The sequence below is a fragment of the Epinephelus fuscoguttatus genome, linkage group LG4, assembly GCF_011397635.1.
Source record: "Epinephelus fuscoguttatus linkage group LG4, E.fuscoguttatus.final_Chr_v1".
Taxonomy (NCBI): Eukaryota; Metazoa; Chordata; class Actinopteri; order Perciformes; family Serranidae; genus Epinephelus; species Epinephelus fuscoguttatus.
The window spans coordinates 32113170-32138419 of NC_064755.1; the positions used below are offsets into that span (position 1 = coordinate 32113170).

Below are 25250 nucleotides of genomic sequence, written 5' to 3' on the forward strand. Positions count from 1 at the left end.
ATTTTACTGCTATTATCACTCAGTTGTTTGTGTTTCTCTCCTTCCTTTAGTTTTTGCTTTTCTGTGTGTGCGTAAGAGCTCTTTGGATCAACTCTGTGTTTAAAGTGCTACATAAATAAAGTTGACTTGACTTGACACAACTTAAAGGAGAAGTCCAGTATTTTGCACTTTGAGCCCCATTTCTGGCTTGTTTATGATGAAATCGAGTGGTTGAGGCCAAAATAGTGATGTTTGCTCATTTTCAGAGAATTTGGCTTTCCTCTGCCTGGCTTAACACTGCTGCCTATGGCCATGTGTGAACCTGTCCTAAAACCACCCTAAATGTTCGTTTTCAAAGCCATGAAACTCACCGGGTGGTCAGTGGTGTTTGTTGATGTTTTGACATAAAAATCGTAGCAAGCTGTAGTTTCCATCTGTGTTTTCGCTACTCATCTCGATTGTGGAACTATTTTTTTTTCACCTGTGTGTAAACTTCCGCTTGATCGTTCGTTTGACCCTGAAGCGTTATACACTCCAGCCCACTTGATGGCGATAATGCTCCTTTACGTGGGTGTCACCAACCGGCAGGAACAGAGAAGCAGAAGAAGAAGGTTGTCGTTGTGTTCAAATGCATCGTACTGCGAAGGTTGTTTACAAGCGAGTAATCCATTGTGCAGTTGTTTAAACTTATTACAAAACTTTATCGTTCGCTCTCGTTCTTCCTCCAGGAGCGCACACAGCGAGCCGGCACTTTCGCTGAGCTAAAAGACTACAATGACTACAACCTTGTTGTAAACAACCCCCTCTCCGTTTGCGGTGGCGGATTACCACCAACAGACAATGAGGCTTCTATAGAAAACGAACGGATTACACAAATTGTCAAATAAATCATCACGGAAACCATAGTTTGCTACGATGTTTATATCAGAACATCAACGAACACCACTGACCACTCGGTGAGTTTCATGGCTTTGAAAATGAGCGTTCAGGGTGGTTCTAGGACAGATATACACATGGCCATAGGCAGCAGTGTTAAGCCAGGCAGGGGAAAGCCAAATTCTCAGAAAATGAGCAGTCGTCACTATTTTGGTCTTAGCCGCTCTATTTCATCATAAACAACACAGAAATGGTAGCCTGGTTCCAGACCATAGACCCCGCCCACTCAACTGAGTAGGCTTGCATCTCTGGTCTGGCATACTGCAATGAATTTGCGATTTATCTCTTCCACATGATGGACGGACCAATGAACGCTGGGGGTGGGGGCGTGTCTAGCGATTAGCCAATCAGCGCCACGCTGATGTCAAGCTGTGCGCCGGTGGGTAACTGGTGAGGATAGCAACAATGGTGACCACAACAGATCCTACAGACCACATTAACGATGCTATCGAGGTATTTCGCCACTACTCGCGTTAATGGAGGACCAAATTAAGGAAGCTGCTAAACTGGATTTAACGGCGATGCAGCTGGGCGTGCACGACGATGGAGACATTTTAAACGGGCAATGCTCGCTTGTTTTCGGCACCCCTGAGGCATGGATACTAATGACGTCAGATTGTGGGTGAGTCGTTGATCTCTACTGATTGGTTAGGGAAAAAATCAAATTCCCTCCCCCTTGTAAATCGCCCTCAATGGAGGCAATGTCAGACTGAAGGTTCTGGGAGCTTCAGTCTGACACTCAGGCTACAGAAATGGGGCTCAAAGTGCAAAATACCGGACTTCTCCTTTAACTGTTTGGTTCAGTCCTTCGGCTCTCACCTGTCGCAGCCAGCAGTTGTTTTTGCTGAAAAAGTCCTGATAAACCTTTTGTATGCTAACAGAACAGACTGACAAAGTCTGTAACTAGCTAGTGAGGACAGCTGAGTACTTTGTGGGGGTGCAGCTTCTGTGCTGCATATTTCCCTCAGGAGTTACTGGAGGTCAAAAACAGAGCCAAACTGAAAATGAATATTTAACTGACAGCTGTTATATTAGCATTCATTTGTAGTTGTGGTCAGAGACATGACTCCAAATAAATGCTACTGTTGCTCTGTGTTGGCTGGATGTTTGAAAAGAAAATGGCTGAAGTGATAACAGGCCAATGTTGTGTTTACCCTGTGTTAACAACTGCCCTCAGAGTGGCCAAAAAAATCACTCAGTGCTGCTTTAAGTTGGCTTAGCAGTGATACTACCTTGTCTGATTGATTTAAAGGTTAAAATAACCCAGGCAGCCTTCACTCAGTAGTTCTTTTAAGTTGGCAGAAGCACATTTTGAAGTGTCCATAAGGGTGCATTTTACTGTACACTTCAACTTTAAGTCTTATTTGAAACATTAACTGTGAATATATTTTTTAACATCAGGGCGGTGAATTTTCCCGAAAACTAAACATAATGAGCCTCATGTCTTGTTTGTGTCCTGACCTCAGATGATGCATATGACATCTGAATTCAATCTTGCGTGCAGCATTAATCCTGTTAATCTTTTATGACTCGCATCTTATTTACCCTAAGAGCAAATCAGACTCTGAGACAAATACGGGTGAACCTTGAATTGAATGTTGTTTTTTACCTGGCTGTCTCTGGGCCTCGCCGCAGCATTGCACTCTCTGTCATCTACCGTGTCACCATAGTTCCCCGACACACACCTAACAGCTCTCATCTGGTAGCCGTGGCCACAGGTCACCGCACACTGAAAGACAAAAATCACACACAATCATACACACACATAAACACAGGAAAGGAGAAGCCCGGTCAACCGCAAAGCTATCTCAAACTCTATCGAAGTATGTCAAGGTTGATATCTTATACGGGGCCTCAGTCACGACTCAGCAGAGCCTGGGTAAGACTCTGACATGCATGCATACACACACACACATATGGACACATGCGTCCACATACACACCCACAGTCTAAACTCGACCCTTTACCCAATTCTTACCTTACATACGAGGTGATCCGATCGTGGTCAGGTACAACGTGAAAGCAGAGGAAGTGCCACAGGATCGGTTTATTTAAGCAGCAAATTATGATTACACAGGCATTAACGAGCCGATATATTCCAGCTCTGTAAATACCACTATCTGACTTCATACAAACACGTGTGGGAGGGCATTAGATCCAAATGTATAAACCAGACTATGAATGGCCAAAGACATCCATTCATACATGTTTCATTCAATTTGTGCTTTACCATTAACAGGCCTAAACCTACACAGAAACACTTGGAAAATTAGAAATCTGAATGTGTGTGTGTGTGTGTGTGTGTGTGTGTGTGTGTGTGTGTGTGTGTGTGTGTTTGCGCACCCTGGGTCAGGTTTAGTCTGACAGGATATGAGGGCAAAGTGAAAGCACCATGGAGGAAATGGCAGCTGGAGTCAGAGCACACTCCTCCGTAACTTGCCGGTATATCGGGTTGCATTCACACACACATAACTTGAAATATACACCAACGCCGCTACACACCACATTCTCTCTCTGTGACGACACACACGCACTCACATGTGCACACACAGAGTAACAGATACGAGTCAAACACCTAGACAGCAAGCCACATGTGAAACCCATTTCCTCGGTCAAACACTGCATCAAGTCACCTCGCCCCTGTGTGTCTATGTCTCATCTGTGTGTGTGTGTGTGTGTGTGTGTGTGTTTCTGCAGGACTCACCGCTCCCCAGACGCCAACCTGCCAGGACGCACACTCGGGCAGCTCGCAGCTCCCTACAGCAGGAGGTTTGCTGGATGGGTCGCAGAAGTGCTCGCTCAGCTTTTCCTCCCCGGCTCCCATGCTGCAGGACACTTGTCTGTGCCTCATCCCCTTCCCACAAGTCACCAGGCACTGGGTGGGGAAGGTGGGTGTGGTAGGGTGGGGGATGATGGTGGAAAAGGAGGAGAAGGAGTAATTAATATGACAGAAAGTGTGTGGACGTTCAAAATTTCATTCATTTTCTCGATACAAAATAGTTAACAGCACACATTTCTATGCTAATTTCTGCCACTGGAGGAGGAACACACATGCAGGGCTGCTATGTCGGGCTGGACTGGATGTGGCTGGTAATCTAGTAATTGCATTTTATTTTATGGCAATCTGGTGCCTCCCCTGTATTATAATTTACTCCCCTGACCTTACTGTTAAACCCGAGTAGTGCTGAGCTGTGCTGAAGGCTGCCTTTTTCGCTGTAGGTGTGTAAAAGATATTAGATTTATCCTTTGCAGTCTGCCTCTAGAGATTAATAAAGGTGTATTTATAATATAATAAAGGTTCCCACCTCACTCCACTCGCTAACAGTCCACTTCGGACACGGCTGCTCGTTGCAGCTTTCAGTGACCACCCTCTGGTATTCGTTGCAGTCCCGGTCCACCAGCCGTCTACCCAGGTTGTTCATACAGTAAGACTCTCTGCTGCGGCTCCCGCGTCCACAGGTCTTAGAGCACTGTTTGCAAGAATACAGTCAACATGTTCAGCTAATTTAATCACACATTCCAATCCAGTGATGCATAATGAAATGATTTTTTTTACAATAAAGAAAATCAAAAACAGTCTTCATATTGACTGGTCTCTGTCCAAAAATGATGAGCAACACATATTGTATATTAGGGGTGGGAAAAACAAATCGATTCACTTAAGTATCTTTTTTGAAATCAATTTTTTATCCCTGAATCAGAAGTAGAAAGAAGCTGTCACTTTCATTGTGGTAATCTCGATTCAAGAAAAATAAGGCCAAAGCGAGGAGGTAGAAAATGGCAGATGGCCCTGCTCGAATAGCATCACGAATCCCCGCCCGATCAGCAAACTACCTGTTGCTGCCGTTACCAGATTAGACCCAGCCTGTTCTGAACCCTGGTGCTGGGGTTTGCACCAGCTGAATTCGACTTAGTACAGCTGCTACTAAGTCCATCTCCAAAGCTCTTTCTCACTAGCTTGCCCAAACTTTTCTCATTTGTGGTCTGATAACACAAACAGAGAGAACTGGTCGAGGGGCTAAGCGAATCCATGCATTGCACACAGCTCTACAATGGAATAAGATCTTACATATTTCAAATACTTTACTGTTTTAGGGTTTACTGGAGTAACATAGTAAAATAAAACCATAGAAACAGTTTATTTACCTCTTTTCTATGAGGTATGTGATACTGCTGAGATAGAAGTCAGAAAGACTGACTGACGTGATGTGCACTCTTTTAGGAAATATGTCTCGTGATATACAGTCTCTGGAAGTGCATGATTTAACTTTTTCCTACTGTCTAGTGTTAATAACGAAAGCAAAAATAGCATTAATTGACAATATTGAACATATACAGTACATATCGAAATGACACCCATGTATCAAAAAAAAAAATGAATGCATATATACATTATTAGACATTAGAAATGTAGAATAAATAAATACTCAGTCTGTTTGGCCAGTAAATATATATATTACAGGTGTAATACAGTTGGATTGTACCTGTGACCAGGCGCTGTACTGCCAGCTCTTCAGCAGACAGTCCCCATGGCAGGGCTCTCTGGTCTGAGGTTTAGCGGAGTCTCCACAGGCACTGGCCTCCATCCTCTCACTCTGTCTCTTCATCAGGCTGTACTTCATACACTGAACATCCAGGCTGCGGTAGCCTGGGCCGCATTTAGCAGAACATTCGCTCTTTCCAGCGACATGCCACCTGTGTGAGAGGAGCGGGAAAATTTTTTTAAAAAGTTAAGCTGTGTACACTGTGCAGGAATTTGTTTTTTGGGTGTATGTGTGCGTCTTTGTGCAATAATCCCCACCTGACTTCACAGTCAGTGTTGCAGGGCTCAGCAACAGCAACAGGACGAGGTAAATGTTCACAGCGCTGGTCCGATACCTCGAGGTGATCGCTCTTACGCACACACACTGCCTTTCGTCTCCGCTCACCTGCATACACACATGTACACAGACACATGGGGTGGGGGGGTGGGGGGGGAGGGTTCACATCAGATAACATCTGGCAGACAGTTCGCTTGCCAAAATATCACATTTCTTCACCTTTAACAAGTCTGACCAGCTTTCTGACATCCAGTCCTTCATCAGACAGCCTCAGGGGTCCATGTTGGTCTCACACCCTACAATTACATCTCTTTACTGGATCCCACTGTGCCCTCTGACCCACTGGGAGCCTGACTAACTTGCTTCTAAAGGGGAAATTTGAGGGGATTATTTGGGTTAAGGGGCAGACGAAGGGGAAGGTGTTGGGCGATGTGATTGGCCGGGGTCACATTGGGGTTGCCAGGAGGGGGATTTATGGAAAGAAGGGATGAGTGAGTATGTTTTTAAATTCAGAGGTGAGTGTAAGTGATGCAAGAGAAATGCTAATCCTAATGTGCCCTGACACTCAGATCCACGTCCATGTAATACGATTTCATGCAGTAAGAGCTGTAAGACACATTATGATTCATAATAATCTCACACTTTTTAACACATTTCTGCTGGTAGCTTTTTAGAGTTCACATCAAAAGTAGCTGTGAAATTTGCGTGTCAGACTGCAAGGCTCTAACAAGACTGAAATATTGCAGTCTGTGAAATAACTTTAGGCCTAAAAGTATAATTGAGAAGATTTTCAAGATTCACTGAAGCAAAAAGAAAAATGATCAGATTCTTCATGTGTGGAGATTTGGAAGCCGAGCTGAGGTCTTACCCTGACAGATGCGGTTGCACTCGAGCCAGGAACCTGAGGGATCCCACACAAACTGCTCCCTGTGTTCCTCGATGGGTATGTTGAAGGAGTAACGGACATCTGGGTTGTAGAGGTTTCCCACACACAAGACCTGGGGAAACAATGGTGGGAAAAGCAAGGTCAAAAGATTTCATAGTGCTTTTCTTACTTCGTCCACACAGAGATATCACCCTTTTAGATCGGGCTCAGTATGTCGGTAGATAAGAAGACAGCAAACTTCTGAAGAGATCAAGACTAAAGGATGCAAAACAGAAGACTACAGAACAGTAAAAACATAACCTCCTTGGCGGAGGTAATTAAGATCAAAGAGGAGAAAGTCTCCTCCTGATACCTGCAGAATGAGCTCCTCCTCGATGCGGTCAGTGCAGTTAATGCGCTCCACTTTTGTGTCCGAGCCGCTGTAGTCGATGATGGTTCCCTTGAAGGTGATTTCCCTTTTAAACATGGCCACTACAAAGTTCCCATTTAAGAGGGAGTTGGACTGGCTGTCGGATAATGCTGGAACAACAAACAGACACAAACCGTAAACAACACTGTCCAAACGTGAAAGAATTGCTTAAGTGAAATGTTTGGTTTTATTAAATGAGTTTGGCTCTTGCAGACTTGAGGTTTTAGGGAATGTTTACAAGCTGTGGCATTCATCATTTCAGGCAATATGTTAAGTAAACAGTCTTTCAGTTGCCAACCTATTGTTCTGCAAAGCCATTTTTGCAGGGAAGGTATGTTGAAACACTGGTGGCACTAAATTACAGTTATTCGGAGAGAGACGAGAGAGAGTTAGGCTGCGTGACTCTTCCTAATGACTGACATTGCAATGCAAACAAAGGATCTCCGCTGACTGCAAATATAAACATGTACATAAACATACACGCACAAATTACACACAGGAACACATGGATAGACACTAGCATTTGGCAAACTAGCACATGAACCCAAAATGAATGCTGACCACCTCTCTCTCTTTCCCCCGAACACTATGATTCCAGAAAACATGCAGTTAATTACAATCTCAGAGTGCATGTCGCAACAATGTATGTGATTAAGTCTCTAGACGCAACTTTGTTTACAGTGAGGTCTGTACGTTGTTGGAAGCCAGCAAGTCATCTTTAGCCCAGAGATGACTGTGGGGTCTGTGGGGTTTTGACGACGATCTGCAGACTCTGGTTGTCATCATTGACAGTTTGCAAAACTGGAAAAAAACAATACTTTGGAAAATGTGCAGATACACAGCCACAGAGTGCACCTAAACACATCTGAAATCTTGTAGTTGTTATGTGCCTGATGCTGGCTAGGAAGACGCTTCTTTTTAGGCATATTTTGCAGAGAAATGTACACCTTAAAGGAATGCTACACAATATTCAGAACATATGCTAAACACCGGCTGAGCAGCTAACGGTGCTAACAGTATGAGCAGTGCTAACAATGGCAACAGTGTCGACAGAGCTGATGGTGTTAACAGGAGGAGGGGGCTGTGCCGATATCAGTGGTACCTGTCATATAAGCAGAGTGCAAAGTGGCAGTGATGATCTAGCCAGTGGGATACACATACAAGACTTACACGCACCTGCGGCCAGATAGTCTTCCACAACAAAGAACCGAGAAGCTTAGATTACAACGCATGCACGGGTAGCATGACTTCTCTGCTCAGGACACCATTACTTTGCAAACAAATGTTTGCTATATTAATGCTCTGAATAGCATACAGAGCTCCTTTAATGCTTGAACAGTGGAAAAAATGGCTTAAAATGACATGATGGCACATTACAGGATTAAGTTTGTTCTCCAGTGCACAAGCTCTACTAAATACCTGCACGTCTTGATACAGATGGGTCAAAAACAAAAGGAGAAACCAACATAAAGTGTCTTTAAAAAGGTGTTGAGCCACCATCTGCTTCCAGAGCAGCTTCTCTCTAAGCTTGGCAGCACTGATTCTCCAGGTCTCTGACTCAGCCGGCGTGATGAGCGCTTTTTCTGTAAGATCTTCTCTCATTTGGTGCAGTGATGATGGCGCTGAAGAGCACTGCCTATTACATCACTTCAAAAACTTCAATAGGCGTTACTTAAGTTGAGATCAGTGACTGCAGAGGCCACAGCAAATGCTCCACATCATGTTAAAACTTTCCCTAATAAAGGTCTAGTTAGGAAGAACTTGGCTCTGTTCGAATACTTGTGTAGTATGACAGATGTTTTGTACAATTTATCCAGAGCAGCTTTCTATAGCAGACTTTACAAAGGGCTTCATGATAAAATACATAAGAAAGACATTAAATAAAGACACAATACAGGAGTAACAAATAATATAAAGATTGAAAGTAAATAAATAAAACTTAGCAAACGAAAATCTACACAGATCTGCTTTCTAAAGGTGTCCAAAGTGTCTAAAGTGTCCAAGTCCAACAGCAGAGATTTGAGCCACAACATCAAAGGCACAGTCTCCTTTTTTTGTCATGACCGCATTGATCTTCTCAAAAAAAAAAATTCTACATACTGCATCAGCCGGAGTTACAACATTGACAGGGCGTTGCAAATACCAACCACGTTTAATACAGACACCACCACTCGCTCAGTGTGTGGTTGTGGCGCTCAGCAACAGCAGGAGTCGAGCCTTTCACAGCAGCATGGCAGCGAGACCCTGCCAGATGTGTTTTCTGACAATCTGACTTAAAACATCTTGAACCCGACTTGAACCATCTGAAAATGGGCGCCCGCCCTTACAACATAGGCAAAACTCCTTTTCTCTGTTTTTTCCCCCACCCTGTCTATCTCTCTCTCATGTGCAAGCACATACACACACACACACAGAACCCCCCACACACACACACACACACACACACACATCTGAGCCCGGTGGGTCCATCTAACCCTATACCCCTATATCCACTTTCATGCGGCCTGGGCTCCACATGCCTCTAATTAGCACCTATTGCTGCCTCATTTATCTTTCTCAGGGGCTGACACTCCATTTGCTTTCCCAACCAACCCCTCTTTGCCATGACCAGATGGACCAACGCCCCTCCACGTTTCCTCCACATACACTCAGTACAAATGACATTTCCTTTCCTTTATAAAAACAGTTTGACAACAGTTTGGCCCACGTCTCCTCACCCTCCTTCACTAAAAGCCTGCCTCTACAGCTCTGGGTCACCAACTCTAGGTGGTTTATGGTCATGTTAGGGGATAATGGCATTGACCTATGAGATGAGGGCTGAAGGGCTGTAATGTATACATCTTATTAGGTTGGACTGCTTCCATTTTGGATTGATTGTCCCAAGAAAACCTGTAATTTAATACAGTGTTGCTGTAAAACACACAGCACACTCACCGAGGTAGTTGTCGTCCTCTGGCTTTCCAGAGTAGCTGACCTGTTTGATATCAATGTTGGTGGCTCCGGCTGGGATCCGCACCACTGTGTTGTAACCTGAAGGGGAAAACATGGAGAGACAGACAGACGAAACATGAGAGTGAGACAGAGAGCGCGGAAAGTTACACAATTTTTTAGGGAGTCCCAAAAGGGAACAAAGTAGCCACAACAACAGCACTGAGCGGTCCCACCTTGATTTTCATAATAGCTTCACTATGCTACACCAAATCCCAGTCAGGAAAGTCCGGTTCTAACCACGGGGGATTTGAATGTCACACTTGGAAAAATACAAAAAAAAAAAGGTCCCAGTCCTCTCAAATAACCTGCAGGAAGCCTTGTTTTAGTCTCAGAGGCCCGACCGTGAAATGATATGTAATTATTCCCTGGACCTACCTTTGGCCTGTAATTACTACACCGGGCCTGTTGTCCAATGATAAACTAACATACAAAACGAGTGAGCATGAAGGAAAGAGAGCACGTAAAAGCCAAAGGGGCGACAACAAAAATGCAGCAATGGAGACTGAACAGAGGACAGGAAACGAAATAAGTGAAAGATCAAGTAGAGGAAAAATTATCTGTATCATCTTGTGAGAATTGCTGGGCGTGAGTGCTTAAATACATTTTTGGGACCGACCGAAAATGAATACATAGCGACAACTATTGAAAACTTTTAGCTGACACCGAATGCTTGCTTAGATTTGTACTCTTCTTAACTAATTTTTTGATCATCTAGTTTAGGAACTAAATCATTTTGCCGATTCAAGACTGAACTTTAGCTTTGTACAGTTTATTGCGAGTAAGGTATTTTAAAAAAAGCCCAAACAAACCCACACAGCATAAGCATCAAAAGATTTCTAATGATACAAGTTATACTCATTAAAAGAAGTTGCTACAGATTCTGTACATAAAGTTAAACATATACTATGCAGAAAGTGTCATCTACTATATGTGAATCAGAGGCACGGTGGTGCAGTGGTTAGCATTGTCGCCTCACAGCAAGAAGGTTCCTCGTTTGAACCACGGGGTGGGGGAGCCCTTCTGTGAAGAGTTTGCATGTTCTCCCTGAGTCAGCGTGGGTTTTCTCCGGATACTCCATCTTCCTCCCACAGTCCAAAGACATGCAGGTTAACTGGTGACTCTAAATTATCCGTAGGTGTGACTGTGAGTGTGAATGGTTGTCTGTCTCCATGTGTCAGCCCTGTGATAGTCTGGCGACCTGTCCAGGGTGTACCCTGTCTCTCGTCCAATGTCAGCTGGGATAGGCTCCAGCCTCCCTGCAACTTCTAACAGGATAACCGGTTATGGAAAGTGAATGAATGAATATTTGTGAATAGTATCGTCAATGGTCAGTACCTTTTCATAAAGTGACGACCTAACCTGCACGCTGTGTAAAGATTCTTCAGGAAAATCCTGCATAGCATACCTTTAATTCAAGATATTTCAGATTTCTTAATTGTCACTGTGCAAACAAACAACAAAATTCAGGTGTGCTCGAGGGCCGGGCTCAAATATTAAAATAACTACTAAATAGTAATAAAATTATACACAAATGTAGATACCTTTACCAACTCCTTTACCACTCTTTACCAACATATGCAGATAAAATGGGATAATAAAAAGTGCTCATGCATATTATTGCACATAAAATAAGTTACTGCACTTAAGAAAAAGAACTGTAATGTGTTTAGGTGGGTTCACTTCAGTCCACAGTTCAGTATGATGATGGCTTAGGGGTAGAGACTGTTCATGAATCTTGTAGTGTGTGTTTTGATGAACCTGAGGCTTTTTTTTGAGGGCGACAGGGCAACAGATAACAAATGTAATCTCTCACAGATTAAAAAAAAGCAGAGCTGATGAGAAACAACTCAAAGACACTGCTGTTTTTAAATTCAAATCCATCACTTGAGTAAAAATATATCCTTTAATAGCAACATTTTGAGGATTACAAGGGAAGAAAGTTTTAGCCATAATGTACTCATGATGAGCCGCTGTTTGGTGCAACAACAATTCTGTACTTCTGGCCTCTTGGTAAGCCCAGTTGAATCACTGGAGGTTTAAAGAGATTACCACAGGTGTAGTATTGGTGTATAATGTCTGTTAGATACAGTTGGAGACTGTCAATATTCACTTTCTGAGAGTTCAGCTTGAGAATTTGAATTGATATTTATCTGCTCAGACACCATGTGGCCTTCCAACTACTTCCTGCTGTCACCAAAATAAAATAAAACCTGAATGGAATGAGAGAAAAGGTGTGAATTGATGTGATCTGATGGTTAACCTGACACCTTGAGCCACTCGGGGGCAGCACTTGGTTTATATATCTTTCTCTCATCAGCAATGTAGATCCACACACACACACACTGTAACATCATCACATGTCAAATCAAACATGACTGAAAAACCTATCCATTGGAGGCCACACTGTACAGGAAGCTACTGCTACAAATTTCTTCACAATAAAACCTTTCCGCCACAACCCAGAAACCTATTTACAATTTACTGCAACTGTGTCTTATGTCAAATTCCTCTCCTAAACACTGGGGACAGGATAAGCTAAAAAAAAACAGAGGCGTACGAACTTCAGAAACCACCAGCACGCACCCCCTCTGAGGAAACACGCTATCCACAAGCCATCAGAGGCCTCAAAGATCCCCCAGCTTAGCAACTGACCACACACACAATCCTCCGCCACCACAGAGTGACCCAGTGATGAACAGTAAACACACCACCCCGGGGAGAGAGAAACACAACTGCGCTGAACTTAAGGACCACTGGGCTTTACCTCAAACATGCCTCCCTCTGCCACTAGCAAGAGAGAAGATGATGTATTAATAGCCTGTGGAGGAAAATTAGAAGGCGTCACGAGCTCACCCTGGTGCAAGTTGTCAGACGATACTAAGTTGATGACAAACATCTGCGTGTTTTGTAGTTACTGTGAATGGATTATTTTTCCACCCTGAAACAGGAGGCATTTAACCTCCAAGTTTGTTTTTCTTGTCTGCATTTCATGCTTTCAAGTCAGGAAGATTTAGAAAATGTAAGTCAGCATCAAGTCCTCTTGTAAATCTCAGATACAGCTTTAAGTCTTAACTGACTTGAAACTTGATAATCTGAAGACATGAAACAACCAAGTGTCAAAACACAGGACAGCAACAGGCAGATCTCATACAGCTGCATAGTTTAATTATAAGGCATGTGCAATGAAAGGACCTAGGTTTATAAAAACACCATCAACACTTACAAACACCCTTAAAGGGGCAGTGTGTAGGATTTAGTGGCATCTAGCAGTGAGGACTGCAGATTGCAACCAGCTAAAACTTCTCCTACGTGCCAAGCATGAACTCCTGGTTAGGATTCCTTCAGCGTTCATTGTTGTGGAGGTTTTTACCTGGGGCTGAATTATCCACAGAGGTCTCTTTTTCTCTCAGACAAATGGACCAGGTGAATTAAACTGGTAAAAACACTGAATAAAACAATTTCAGGGTACAAATAGATGTTTCGCCTATGCTGGTTGGCTTGTTGCAGTCAGGCCACAAGCCCAGCGTCTGCTCAGGTGTGCTCACCTTCTGTGTGGGGCAGTAGCGTCACTAAAAGTAGTGACGTTACTAAGTTAACTCCATTTCTCAGTAGCAAGTTGGTAATGTCACTCCTTTCTGAGTCAAATAGCCAGAAGCACAGTTGATTAATTGACAGAGTAGCGTGGGAGCGTCCACAAACGTTACAAGCTATTTTTCTGGCTATTCTTGGCAAGACCTGCCCTACTCTGCCTTTGATTGGCTACATTGCACTTCTTAACACGTCTGTCACTTGTCTTACCCATGGACTGAATATATCTAGTGGATTTGCAGTGGACACAACAGAAAAAGACACAAGAAGGGGCAAGAATAGAGACAGAGAACAGTATGAAGTAGGGAGAGAGGAGAGAGTGTTCATTCTGTAATGCCCCCAGAAAAAGAAAAATTTTAATCTAGGTGTGTTATTTTCAATCAATCAATTTTATTTATAAAGCCCAATATCACAAATCACAATTTGCCTCACAGGGCTTTACAGCATACAACATCCCTCTGTCCTTTGGACCCTCACAGCGGATAAGGAACCCCCCCCCCCCCCCCAAAAAAAATACAAAAATACAACTGAGTATCATCCACATAACAATGGAAATTTATAGAGTGATTTCTAATGATGTTACCTAAAGGAAGCATATATAGAGTAAATAGGATTGGTCCAACCACAGAACCTTGCGGAACTCCAAAACAAACTTTAGTACATAAGGATGATTCATTATGAATGTCAACAAACTGAAAATGATCAGATAAATAAGATTTAAATCAGCTTAGTGCAGAACCTTTTAGGCCAATTAAGTGATCCAGTCTCTGCAGTAGAATTCGATGGTCAATTGTGTCAAACGCCGCACTAAGATCTAATAAAACAAGTACAGAGACGAGTTGATTTTATTGTTTATACTACTGTCTTTTATTTATCATGGTTTTATTGACAGAAAAACATACTTTGGAATTCTGTTTCTGAATCTGTTATTTGAGGACAGGTCCAAATGTCACAAAGTCTTTTTGCTTGCCTATTTGTTTGGCTGACACTTTTTCTTATCGCTGAGCTAACAGTGATTTGATAAAAATTTAAAAAAAGAAATGTAGCTTTGCATGTAGCAAGGTACTTTTGCCATTTTGCTGGAGAAACATAGCAAGCTTAGCTATGTATGTAGAGTAGCTAGTAACACTGTAACATAGTAACACTGCTCACCTTTTTTCTCAGATAACTTAAGATCCAGACATTCAGGAGGTTTTCAACAGGAGCCAAATCATCAGCAGAGGCCTCTTCCTCTCCAAAACAAACAGACCCAGTGATTTAGAGCCAGTATCTAGAGCCAGTATTCGGTTTAGCTATTCTGGGCTACGAAAGAAACATGGCGGTGGTACGCGGTGATCCCCACAGACGAAGATACACTCCCTATGTTGATATAATCATTCTGTCACAACACAACAAATCTTATTTTCAGGTGATTATACACTAAAGAAAACACTTATGAAATTTAATTTCTGCCAGTATATTCCCCCTAAATCCTACAGACACGACCTTTAAAGGAAAATGTTCCAATGCTGTGTCACTTCAATAATCAGTAACTTGGCACTTAGAAGACTTGAGTTGTGACTTGGATTTTACCCCACAAGATAAAAAAAGAAACTTTGGTTTAACCTGTAATTTCGGGTCATCTAGTCTGGTGAAGAAGGGAAAGAACGATAAAGACAAAGATTGACGAAAAGAAAGCAAAGTGAAGAGACAAAGGTAGAGACTGAGAAATAGAGAGACATCAAACAGAAAAGGACAAAAGGGTGAAAGACAGAAAGACAGGCTTAAAACCCAGGAGCAGAGGGATATCCTGCCTGGGCTGCACTCCCACTTGTGTTTCTTAAGGTCTAGCCAGATTTCCAGGGCTGAGCTCAGTGCCTGGTTTGGTTCAATACAGTCCTCAAACCCTGTACCCCCAACAGCCAACAGAGTGAAAAAAGAAAGCAGATGGATAGAGACGCTAAAGCTCAGCGCCAAACTAATGCGGAGTAAACATGACGGAGGCCACACCCAGGGCTTTTATTCTAATGCTTCTGCTGTTTTGCTGCCCAGACCTAAAAAGGATTGGATGCAATCAGCAGTTGGCCCGCACTGAGGCACCGCATTAAGCAGGACAGTTCAAAGGGGTGATGTCAGGTTTGTGTTTGCTATCGAAAGACCTGACAGAGTGAGATCGCTGTTTTAATCAGTATCTGAAGCTTTGGAGAAGATTGGTGCTCTGCGTTTTTCCAAATTCAGCTGAGGCACGTATCGTTGCTGAAAATCAAGCTTAATATGTTTAAACATATCCAGACATGACATCAGCACCTAATACACGCATGCAGCATGTCAGCCTTGCAGCCACGTGGCACTGAAGTCTTTCTTAGCTCTGCTATGTTTACTGCGTGTCAGATATATCATAGATCCTCCGCAGAGGCTGCTGACACACAGTATGTTTAATAGCAACACCTTTTTTTGTAAAGAGTCAGCTATTAGTGTACTGTGCATGTAATCTGAGCAGCGGGACTTACCGTACTGAGCGTCGTTGAAGGTCCCTGCCAGGGTTTTGCACGATGAGTTGTCGCCGCCGCACACTCCGCATTTGTCATTCCTGGCCTTTGAGTTGAGAACGTGGTCACAGCCTGCTTGCTGAGGAGGGACAGATGAAGAGAAGATAGACATGTGTGACTGTAATATGACATCCTGTACTTAAAGGAATACTTCACCCCCAAAATGATCATTTGTTCGTCAGTTACTCCCCTCCTGTTACGTTGAATTCATGAACAAAATTTAGTTTTTCTTGCATGCCTCTGCAGTGGACAGAGGATTTAAAAATTGACAAAATTCTCAATGAACTGATGTCATGATATCAAAACATCGGTATACAAACTCTCACACTTCTTGTGCAGTATAATCCAAGTCTCATTTATCTGGTACTTTCCAAACACATGCACTCGCCAAATTCTTACTACTTCAAACACCTCCATATAAAGTGTTCAGTGAATATGCATGTGTTTGGGAAGTACTACACATACGACTGGATAAATGAGACTTATACTGTAATTATAATATATTTATATTATTATTATTATTATTATTATAAATTATAATTATACTGTACGAGTTACAGTGTTTCCCACGTAATTAGAATCTATGCATGCCATTTTTTATTTTCTTTCCTGTGTGTTGTTGTGTATCAGTCTGCGCACACGTTTTACTTATATTTAGGAAGATATTGTGCAGCCCTAGGTCTTTGTATCAAGATTCTACATGGTGTTATGAACTTCCCTGAGTGTTTTATGTACATTTTCAATAGCCTAGTGTCACACTCAGTTTTCCTGTGTCATGGGTCTTATTAAAGTGTATTATAGAGCTCATGAGTGTCAAGGATGTTTCACTCATTTGGATGTTTCTCTGTGAGGAAACACATGACAGAGGAGTTTTTACCAGAGGTTTTGCGGGTCCATGAACAGAGTGCAGATGGAACTTTTTTTCCTAAGCAGCAGTTTGTGGAGTTTTGAGTTAAAGGCTGGATAACTGATGAGTCGATCCAATCAGAGCTGATCAGATCAGATCGATTAGAGGAGCAGCTCTTGCAAAGGTGAGTGAAACCAAACTTTTGGACCCAGTGCAATGAATGGATAAGTTTTACTTTTACGGTGCCTGACATTCTGCTGTTCTACCTGCACTTGGAGTACACTCTGCACTTTGAGGATTTGGAGCGATGAATGGTTTATTAATTCCGAGTATGCAACTAATGAATGGTCCAACTCCAAATATAGAAAACCAAAACACGGCGGCAGATGTTTTAATCACGGCAGGTCACGACAAATAAATAAATGTCTGGGAAACCCCGACTTGTGTTTTGATCTTCGTGTGTTGAGAAACACGGACCCTCATGACTTGAATTCATCAAGAATTTCCTTTTTGGTCTCTTGGTTAACCAGGGAGCTTGCGAGAGAAATTCAAAGTACTCCTTTAAAATTATAAGTTGAAGCTGTTTTGAAATGCACATTTGCAAGCACTGTTTCACCTGGACACCATGCACTTGACAAATGCAGGTGTTTCTGATTATGACCTCCAAACACTTCACTGAAAACTCAAGCTGTATCCTTTCCAGTAATTACAAAACGTGAATCATGTTAAAGTATGAGCAGGCAGACAGCGTTCCTGCAGCAACAGCCAAAATGTAACACTGACACACATATATGAACCTACATATCATGATAGCATGAGAATAAGTTAAGGCTACGATGACGCTGATGCTGGAGCTTGTGTGTGTGTGTGTATGTGTCTGTGTGTGTGTATGTACAAGTTCATTATAAGAGACATACCCTGCAGAGGCCTTGAACACAGATGTCGTAAGTATCTGGCCCACATGGCGTGCCGTCGATGACGCGGTCCTTCAGCTGATAGTACGCCATAGTCCCAGCAACTCGGCAGAAGAGCTTACAGCGATCCTTCATTAGTACTGCATGGAGAAAGAAAACAAACTATGGAAAAAGTTGGACTACAGCTCATTAAGTTAATGAGATTAATAAAATAGAGATCTTGAACAATAACAAGATAAAAAGCCTCGAGATGACTTGCACGTGCTGATGAAATAAAACTAAACATAACACTTTTTTGATCTTGTACCTATTTAAATTGTTTTGCAAAGTTCAGAGTCACTCTCTGGCTTGAATTGCCAAATTTTTATCCATTGTTTGGAAGAATCACTTTGTATCTGACAGTGCACTGGCTCGGGGGCTTGGCCTGTTTGCTTGTACAGCATCAATTAAATGAATGAATCACTTGCAGTAACTTAAACATGGTGGTCTTTGCCAGATGGTAATCTCATGTAGCCAGGCAGGCCATCTCAGGAAGGAATGAGATACGACTGCAGGAGGGAAAGCTGCCAGGAGGTTTGTATGGAAAGGCCGTGTGTCGCTTTAATGTTGCTGTTGTTTAATGTCAACTTAAAGGGATACTTTGCAGATTTTCCACCAGCTTTGTATCATTACACTGTGGGTAGTTTGTGTCAATGAACTGTGGTAAATGTCCAGCGCCCAGATCTCCCTGCTCATCTCTCAGCTAAAATCTGCCAGATGACGCATTTTATGTCATCCAGTGGGTTTTTTACTGGCTCTAGGGCTGTTGCTTTGACTACAGATTGTACTACTGCATTTTTGAATGCCCACCACCACAGACATAAAGAGTATAGAAGCGGATTGAGATAGAGAGTCGCCCTTCTCTCTTGCTTTCTCTCTTAAACTCTGACCTTACAGTAAACCTAGGCAGTGCTGATCAAATATAAACCAAGATTCTGTAACTGCATTGCCTATTGCCTTAGATGTCTTCAGAAACATATTTTAGTACTGTAATTTGAGAATTTGTGAACAGCAAGTGAGCACTATACTGTTTCCTGTATTGTAAAAAAAAACTGTAAACACAGAGATCACATGGCAAAACTATGCAGTGCTGATCAAATATGAAGACTGACTGCATTGCCTATTTCTCACCTAAAATGTTTTCAGAGACATATTTTAGCGCACTGTTTAACTGCAATTCACAATCATTTGTTACCAGCCAGCCACCATAATGTTTCCTGTGTGAGAACGGCCAAGTTCACATTACATCACCCACCAGAGAAAACTTTTTTTAGTCTGGTGTGGTGCAACGCTTTGTGGTTGATGTAGGTTTTCTACCGCTTCAGCAAAAGCAAATGTCACATCCTCTTTTTTCTGTTTTCTCTGGTCACATATTGTATTTTATCTTTGCATAGGCCGCCGTTTTAAGACCATTTTTACAGGGGTGGAATATTTCTTCACGGTTAACCTCATGGGTGTGCAAATTATGACATAGAGAGGACACATACACAGATGCGTACTCTACCTTACATATGCACCCACTCTATCTTTTCTCCTAATGTATTCAAAATGCATTACATTCAAGCGCCGTACACAAGCATTATGATTTTTTATGTTTGGGCCTCCCTCCTACACACAATGTGGTGGGCCACATTCAAGTTAAATGCATCAAACACACAGTATCACTGCCTTCAAACTACATTGTATAGTCGGGTGTAAATAGTTTCCATCTTTGATGTCGCAGCTCAAGTTACCGCAAGACATTCAAATTACATGCTTTAGGATGAAACTGGTGTACTCACTGCCACTGTACTTGGGGACCCAGCGGACGGTGGGAGGTAGACCGTTGATGTTGAAGTGCTTGCCATCGAACTGAGAGCACTGCTCTTCGCGGAAATCCTTCCGTCCTCGCGGACATGGCTCAGTGTTGCAAGAGCGGAACTTCATCCTGCGACCCACACAGAACTTCCCGCCATTTCTGGGCCTGGAGTGAGACGAGACGGATCACAGGAGCACTACACTTCTACACTTCTTTCAGTCTAAAGATCATGTTTGCTCTTGTTTGACTGGTGCTTTATGACTTCAAGCCCACACTGTTTACTTTTAAATTCACACTATAGAAACAAGCTGTTGCTTTAAATCAGTTTGAGGCTAAGTGAATCTGACATGTAGATTTATTTCTCACTTTAGCTTGTTTACACCTCTTGTTCAGGCGTGACTGCTTGCGTTTTTACTGCTTCTCTTACTGGTTTAGTCTTACACATATTTACAGTCTGTAATGGCTCTGATTGTCAAAACTGTCTTCCTTACTCAGGCTTGTTGCAGTCTCTGGAGGTGCTCCGGGTTCCTCCACCACAGGACCTGGAGCAAACACTGTAGGGCCCCCAAGGACCCCACTCCCCATGGACTGGCTGCAGGTCCAACTCCTTGTTTACACACATCCCGTGTCTGCAGTACTGCATGTGAATAGACACAAAAAAACATGACTGCAACTCCTGCAGACGTGAAGACAAACACAAACTGCAGAATTAGTGCAGGCACAGCTGGGAGTGGCGTTCCTCTTTGCCTTCTTAATCCTCCGTTTAGATTTCAAGCTATATCTTAAAAGAAATCCTAATTCAGCTATTGTTTACCCTTAAGGAAGGCGTCCAACTCCTCCAGCTGTCCAAAGAGAAATGGGAGAGGGAGGGAGCGGCATGGATACAGACAAAAATAGAGATAGCGGCAGACAGTAAAAGAGAGGAAGTGTCAATGAGAGAAACCAGAAACTGAAATGTGCAGTATGTGCCACAATAGTTTTTTTAGTGATAGCCAAACCTCTAATGCATTTGTGGGTATTCTTTTTGAGGGGAGCTAATTGCTCGGCTCCTACTCTGTTCTTGTCACGTATCCCTACCCTCAGTCAGAAGTGCCAAAAACTGCAGTTCCATGAATGGCCACTTGAGGCTGGATGCAGAGGCATTTAATCCCCATAGACACCCATGTTAAAATGCCCATCTTTACAGCACCAATAAACATGTTTACAGCCTGGTACAAAATCAGGTTTTGGTCTCTATAGCTAATTTCACCCTTTATGACAACTGCACAGGAGGTGAATTTTTAAATAACTTAACTGTATACATTGCATCAAGGCTTAAAGTTATGCATATTCAAATGTGGGGCCACTTGAGTTACAGGCTGTCTGCGAGGCGTCGCTACAGTGTATGAGTCAGATACACCCCTTGTTCTTCCACAGCTCAACCCTCTCATCCAAATATGGTCACGTCCAGCAAAACCTAAGATGGCGACGGCTGAAATGCTTAAGTCGAGGCTTTAAAACAGAGTCCAAAAACCAATAGGTGACGTCATGGTAGCTATGTCCATCATTGTATACTGTCTATGTATAGAAGTCTCTGGTGAGTTGCAGAGATTAAAAGTAAGAGACGGCAGTGTGAGTCTCACAAGCTGTCGAATTTTATGTAAAACATAGCTGCTCCACAGCCTCTGTCTTTGCACAAAGTCACACTGCTGTTCACATGAGTCCCCTGTTTCCGATAAAGACCATAAGCCTGATGCAACACATTGATACAAATGGTCTTGGACATTCAACACAAAAGTTTATAAGAAACATATCAAAATGAAAACTATTTGCTCTGCAGGGACAATTGAGGATATCCAGAGTAATTCTTTGTAAATCATCTTCAGCTTGCCTTGTCAACACAAAATTACATAATATCTTTCATACAGCAGACCCACTCTGACAAAGGAAATAAGGCGCCTGGTATCAAACAGTGTGTACCCATGAACCAACCTTTGCCAAGAAGTGCTAACACTGCTTTCATAAGCAAAGCACGGCAGGCCCATTTCCCTTTGTGTGTAACCAAATCCCCTTCTCAGTGACTAAGATATCGGAGGGTCCTGTTCACTGAAAGAATGCAGGACAAGACGGCGTCTGTCTGGGTACGTAGCCCGCCGTCCGGGCACACAGGCACGGGGAGCAGTGGCACCGTGATAAGGAAACTCTAGAGTTGTGATAACAAGAGGAACAAAGTTCATTACTGGCTTGACATCAGGAACTACCTTCTGCTGTTCAGCTGTCTATCTCCTCAGATGCACAGTTTTAAACCCACAGAAGGATGCTCTTTGCAGACACCTCAGTGTGTTCATTTTCTTACAGAGTTTGGTCCCTAAGGTACATGCACAAGTTGTTACTTCCATTGCCAGCTCTTTCCAGATGAGAAATGCATCTACTATCCTTTTAACTGGCCACTCTCCCAATCCCCGACAAGACATTCAATCCCTGCTCCAGATCCAAAAAGACTCTTGAGACCTGAGAACAGACCTGTGTGATATCCGCTTCAGTGAATTTTCATAATCACGCTAATAAACCAGGGAGGATATCAATCAAGTCATCTCCTCAACAATGGCAACTCTGACCTGCTTTAACATTAATTCACAACTTGCAGCCATTACCTCTGGTGAACACCTGCAAGTGCAAAGTCATTTGCGCAAACACATGTAAACATACAGAGAATTTGGCACGGCTGCCTCTACTATCCTGGCCTAGTTTGCATGTGTGTTTTACACACTTGCGGGTCTAATGATGGAGTGTAAAGTCTGCGCACAATGACAGACAGGTGTTAACAGCTCCAGGGTAAGGACTAAACAAGCCACAAACATTTCCATAATGCAGACCTGGTTTGAGTTTCTTCCTGTCTGGCTCCACTGTAAATGCAAACCGAGGGCACTGATAATTTTGTTGGAGCGCAAACAATGGATTTAGAGAGCAATTCAAATAAAAGTCACTGAGAGGAATGTGATAAAAGATCCACATGAGTTGAAATGACTTCCACACCACGAAAAGGCAAACAGGCGCTGGTCCTTGTTGGTTGAGCAGTTGTCTTAAGAAAAAAAAGCTAAACAATTGGAGTTCATAAAATTGTTGAAGAAACACATTTTAAGACATTTTTCCAGAGTTTTCCTTTGACATAACAAAGAGTCTCCCTTCCCTTATAACTCTCACACCCCCTTCCCCCAACCTCAGCTTAAGGACTGTCAACCGGGACCTGGGCATCTCCTCTGTACCTCCTTTACACAGCCACCCATCCCCCTTATCCCTGTATGGGAAATTGCAAGGGCCATGCAGGGACCACCGCAGTGCAACCAGGCGGCAGGGCCCGAGGAACTGTCAAACACAAGGCGGACTGTCTGTCAGAGAGGACCAAAGCCTGTGTAAGCCTCTGAGGCATTCCACTCCCCCCGCTGGCACCCTGTGTTTACAACCGTTTTGTTTGGCTTGAAAAGGTGATGTGGGTGAAAAGAAGAAAGAAGGAAAGGGGGGAGTGGAAGGAAAAAAACATCTGTGTGAGATGATGTATGTATGTGTGTGTGTGTGTGTGTGTGTGTGTGTGTGTGTGTGCACATGTGCGACTGTGTGTTAAGTGTGAGAGTGATTGCTCAGAGTCTGAAGGCATCTGGGGGCCACGCTCAATTCCAATTAGCCTCTCTTTCCGAAGTGCACAAACACACCCTTGGAAAACGTTGAGGTGAAAGGCTGGAACGAGCACCGAGGACACCGGCAGTCACTCTCCTAGAAAGACTGTCAAAATTTGCTCTCAGTTGGGTATGTGGTGAGACATTTGAAGGTCTTGTGAGAGGAACCTGTCCAGCTGTGACTAGCATGTGTTTCAAATTAGGAATTCCACAAAGACACACGCTGACTCACCAACTCATACCAAGACATGTGCATATGTGCAAACACATATCACATGCATGCATTTAGCACATACTGTATCTAAATATGATGCACACAGGGAGGTGCACATCATACCTTTGCCTCTTTCAAATCACAAACCAACAAAACTAAATAACCAACTCAGCCAGTAGTCACCAGCATGCTAACCCTGACAGTGGGAATAGTATCTAAGGACAGCAGCATCTGCTCCGAGCTCCTCAGCTGGCTGCTTTGGAAGTTAGTGCCCTGTAATTGCCAGGAAACTGTTGCAGAGAGCACCTCATTTCTGAACCCAAGCCATACATCACTGCAGGAATGAGAAGGCAGAGGACTGATTTAAAAAGCCCTCCGCTCTTTCATTTTAACACGGCCATTTCCAAAAGGCTTCACCTTTCATGTTGCGGTGTCTTTCTCATGGCTCTCGGTTCGGAGTTCACTTTGACTTTGGCCTGTTGGGGGGTTTGCGTCTATGTCTCTGACGAGTCCTCTCCACAATGCGCAATCAAAACAGAATGCAACAGGAAAAAACCTGAAACATCTGGAGTCACCTGTGGAGCAATGTGGACCACGGCTGCAGCTGATATTCAATATGTCATAACTCACTGTTGCATGTTGTATAACTTGACCTGGAGGTGAGAGGCGATAGAGAGCCATGGAGCTATACGGTAGTACGCGATTATCTGCAAAGCTCTCTCTGGGCGGGCAGGGGACTGGAAATAAAATGACAGCTGTTATTATAGACTGGATTTACACAACTTATTTCTCAGCCAAGGCGTGCATGTCTTTCCCTGTTAGTTCCATATTTCCTCTTTCCGTTGTGTTGAAAGGGTGTTAAGACAGGAGGAAGAGAGATGACAAGAGGGAGGGGAAGGTAAGCAAGCGAGTGCAAGAGAAACAACATGATGCAACCGTGACCCCAACCAACCTCTCTCTATCTCCTTACTTTGTTTCCTACCCTCTTTTTCCACTCTCTGTGATCCCTTCCTCCCCCACATCTTTCCAAGAAGTGTAAGGGTTGTCATTAGAGTGAATGAGTGGTTTGGCCCTGTCAGCTGTTCCATTCACGTGCACTTCAGAGACACTTTTACTGATGGTATTTCTAACTTAAGATCTCTTAACAACTGCTGGGACACACATACCTCTTGTAACCTTATAAAACTTGGCTTGATCAATATTTTTGGTGTCCTTTGTTGTGATGAATCCATGGAGAATTATTTTCCAGCTCTGCTGCTCTACAGAGATTTTTTTGCCTCTTTTAGCTCATTATTTTGCTTGTTCATTTATGTTATATTTTTGGTGACATTGGGCAGCACAGTAAGCTGTAAGCTCCAGAGGTGGGCCAAGTCATTGTTCCCAGACGTCAGCTCTATGCAGAGCCTACACCATAGCCTTCGCATGTGGCCTACGCCGTTGTGAGCATTTATAATTGGTCAGTGGTGTGTCTGTGTTACTCTGCAGTTACACCTCCAAAACACCAGTCGGCATCGGGGTTTCGTGAAGTGCTGTAAAGTTTAGTTCAAAACACACATTAAACATGGCTTAAGAGAGACGATTTCAAACACAACAAGTACACAAATTGGCTTCACTATAACTCGGAGCATTCACAGACAAAGCACCTGTC

The 25250-nt window shown here is 43.1% G+C and overlaps 1 protein-coding gene across 2 annotated transcripts in view; it reads right to left on the minus strand.

The window, feature by feature from the left end:
- The window catches only part of LOC125886892 (A disintegrin and metalloproteinase with thrombospondin motifs 20), a 108223-nt gene that overhangs the window by 41462 nt on the left and 41511 nt on the right, over positions 1-25250 (minus strand). For both annotated transcript variants that reach the window (XM_049573252.1, XM_049573253.1), the window contains 12 exons: positions 20227-20372; positions 19719-19900; positions 17902-18038; positions 16099-16216; positions 9965-10060; positions 6974-7140; positions 6604-6733; positions 5717-5843; positions 5400-5610; positions 4221-4385; positions 3620-3790; positions 2525-2644 (listed from right to left, as the gene is read on the minus strand). In XM_049573252.1, the coding sequence (XP_049429209.1) occupies positions 2525-2644; positions 3620-3790; positions 4221-4385; positions 5400-5610; positions 5717-5843; positions 6604-6733; positions 6974-7140; positions 9965-10060; positions 16099-16216; positions 17902-18038; positions 19719-19900; positions 20227-20372 (1770 nt within the window). The remainder of the gene's footprint in view (positions 1-2524; positions 2645-3619; positions 3791-4220; positions 4386-5399; positions 5611-5716; positions 5844-6603; positions 6734-6973; positions 7141-9964; positions 10061-16098; positions 16217-17901; positions 18039-19718; positions 19901-20226; positions 20373-25250) is intronic.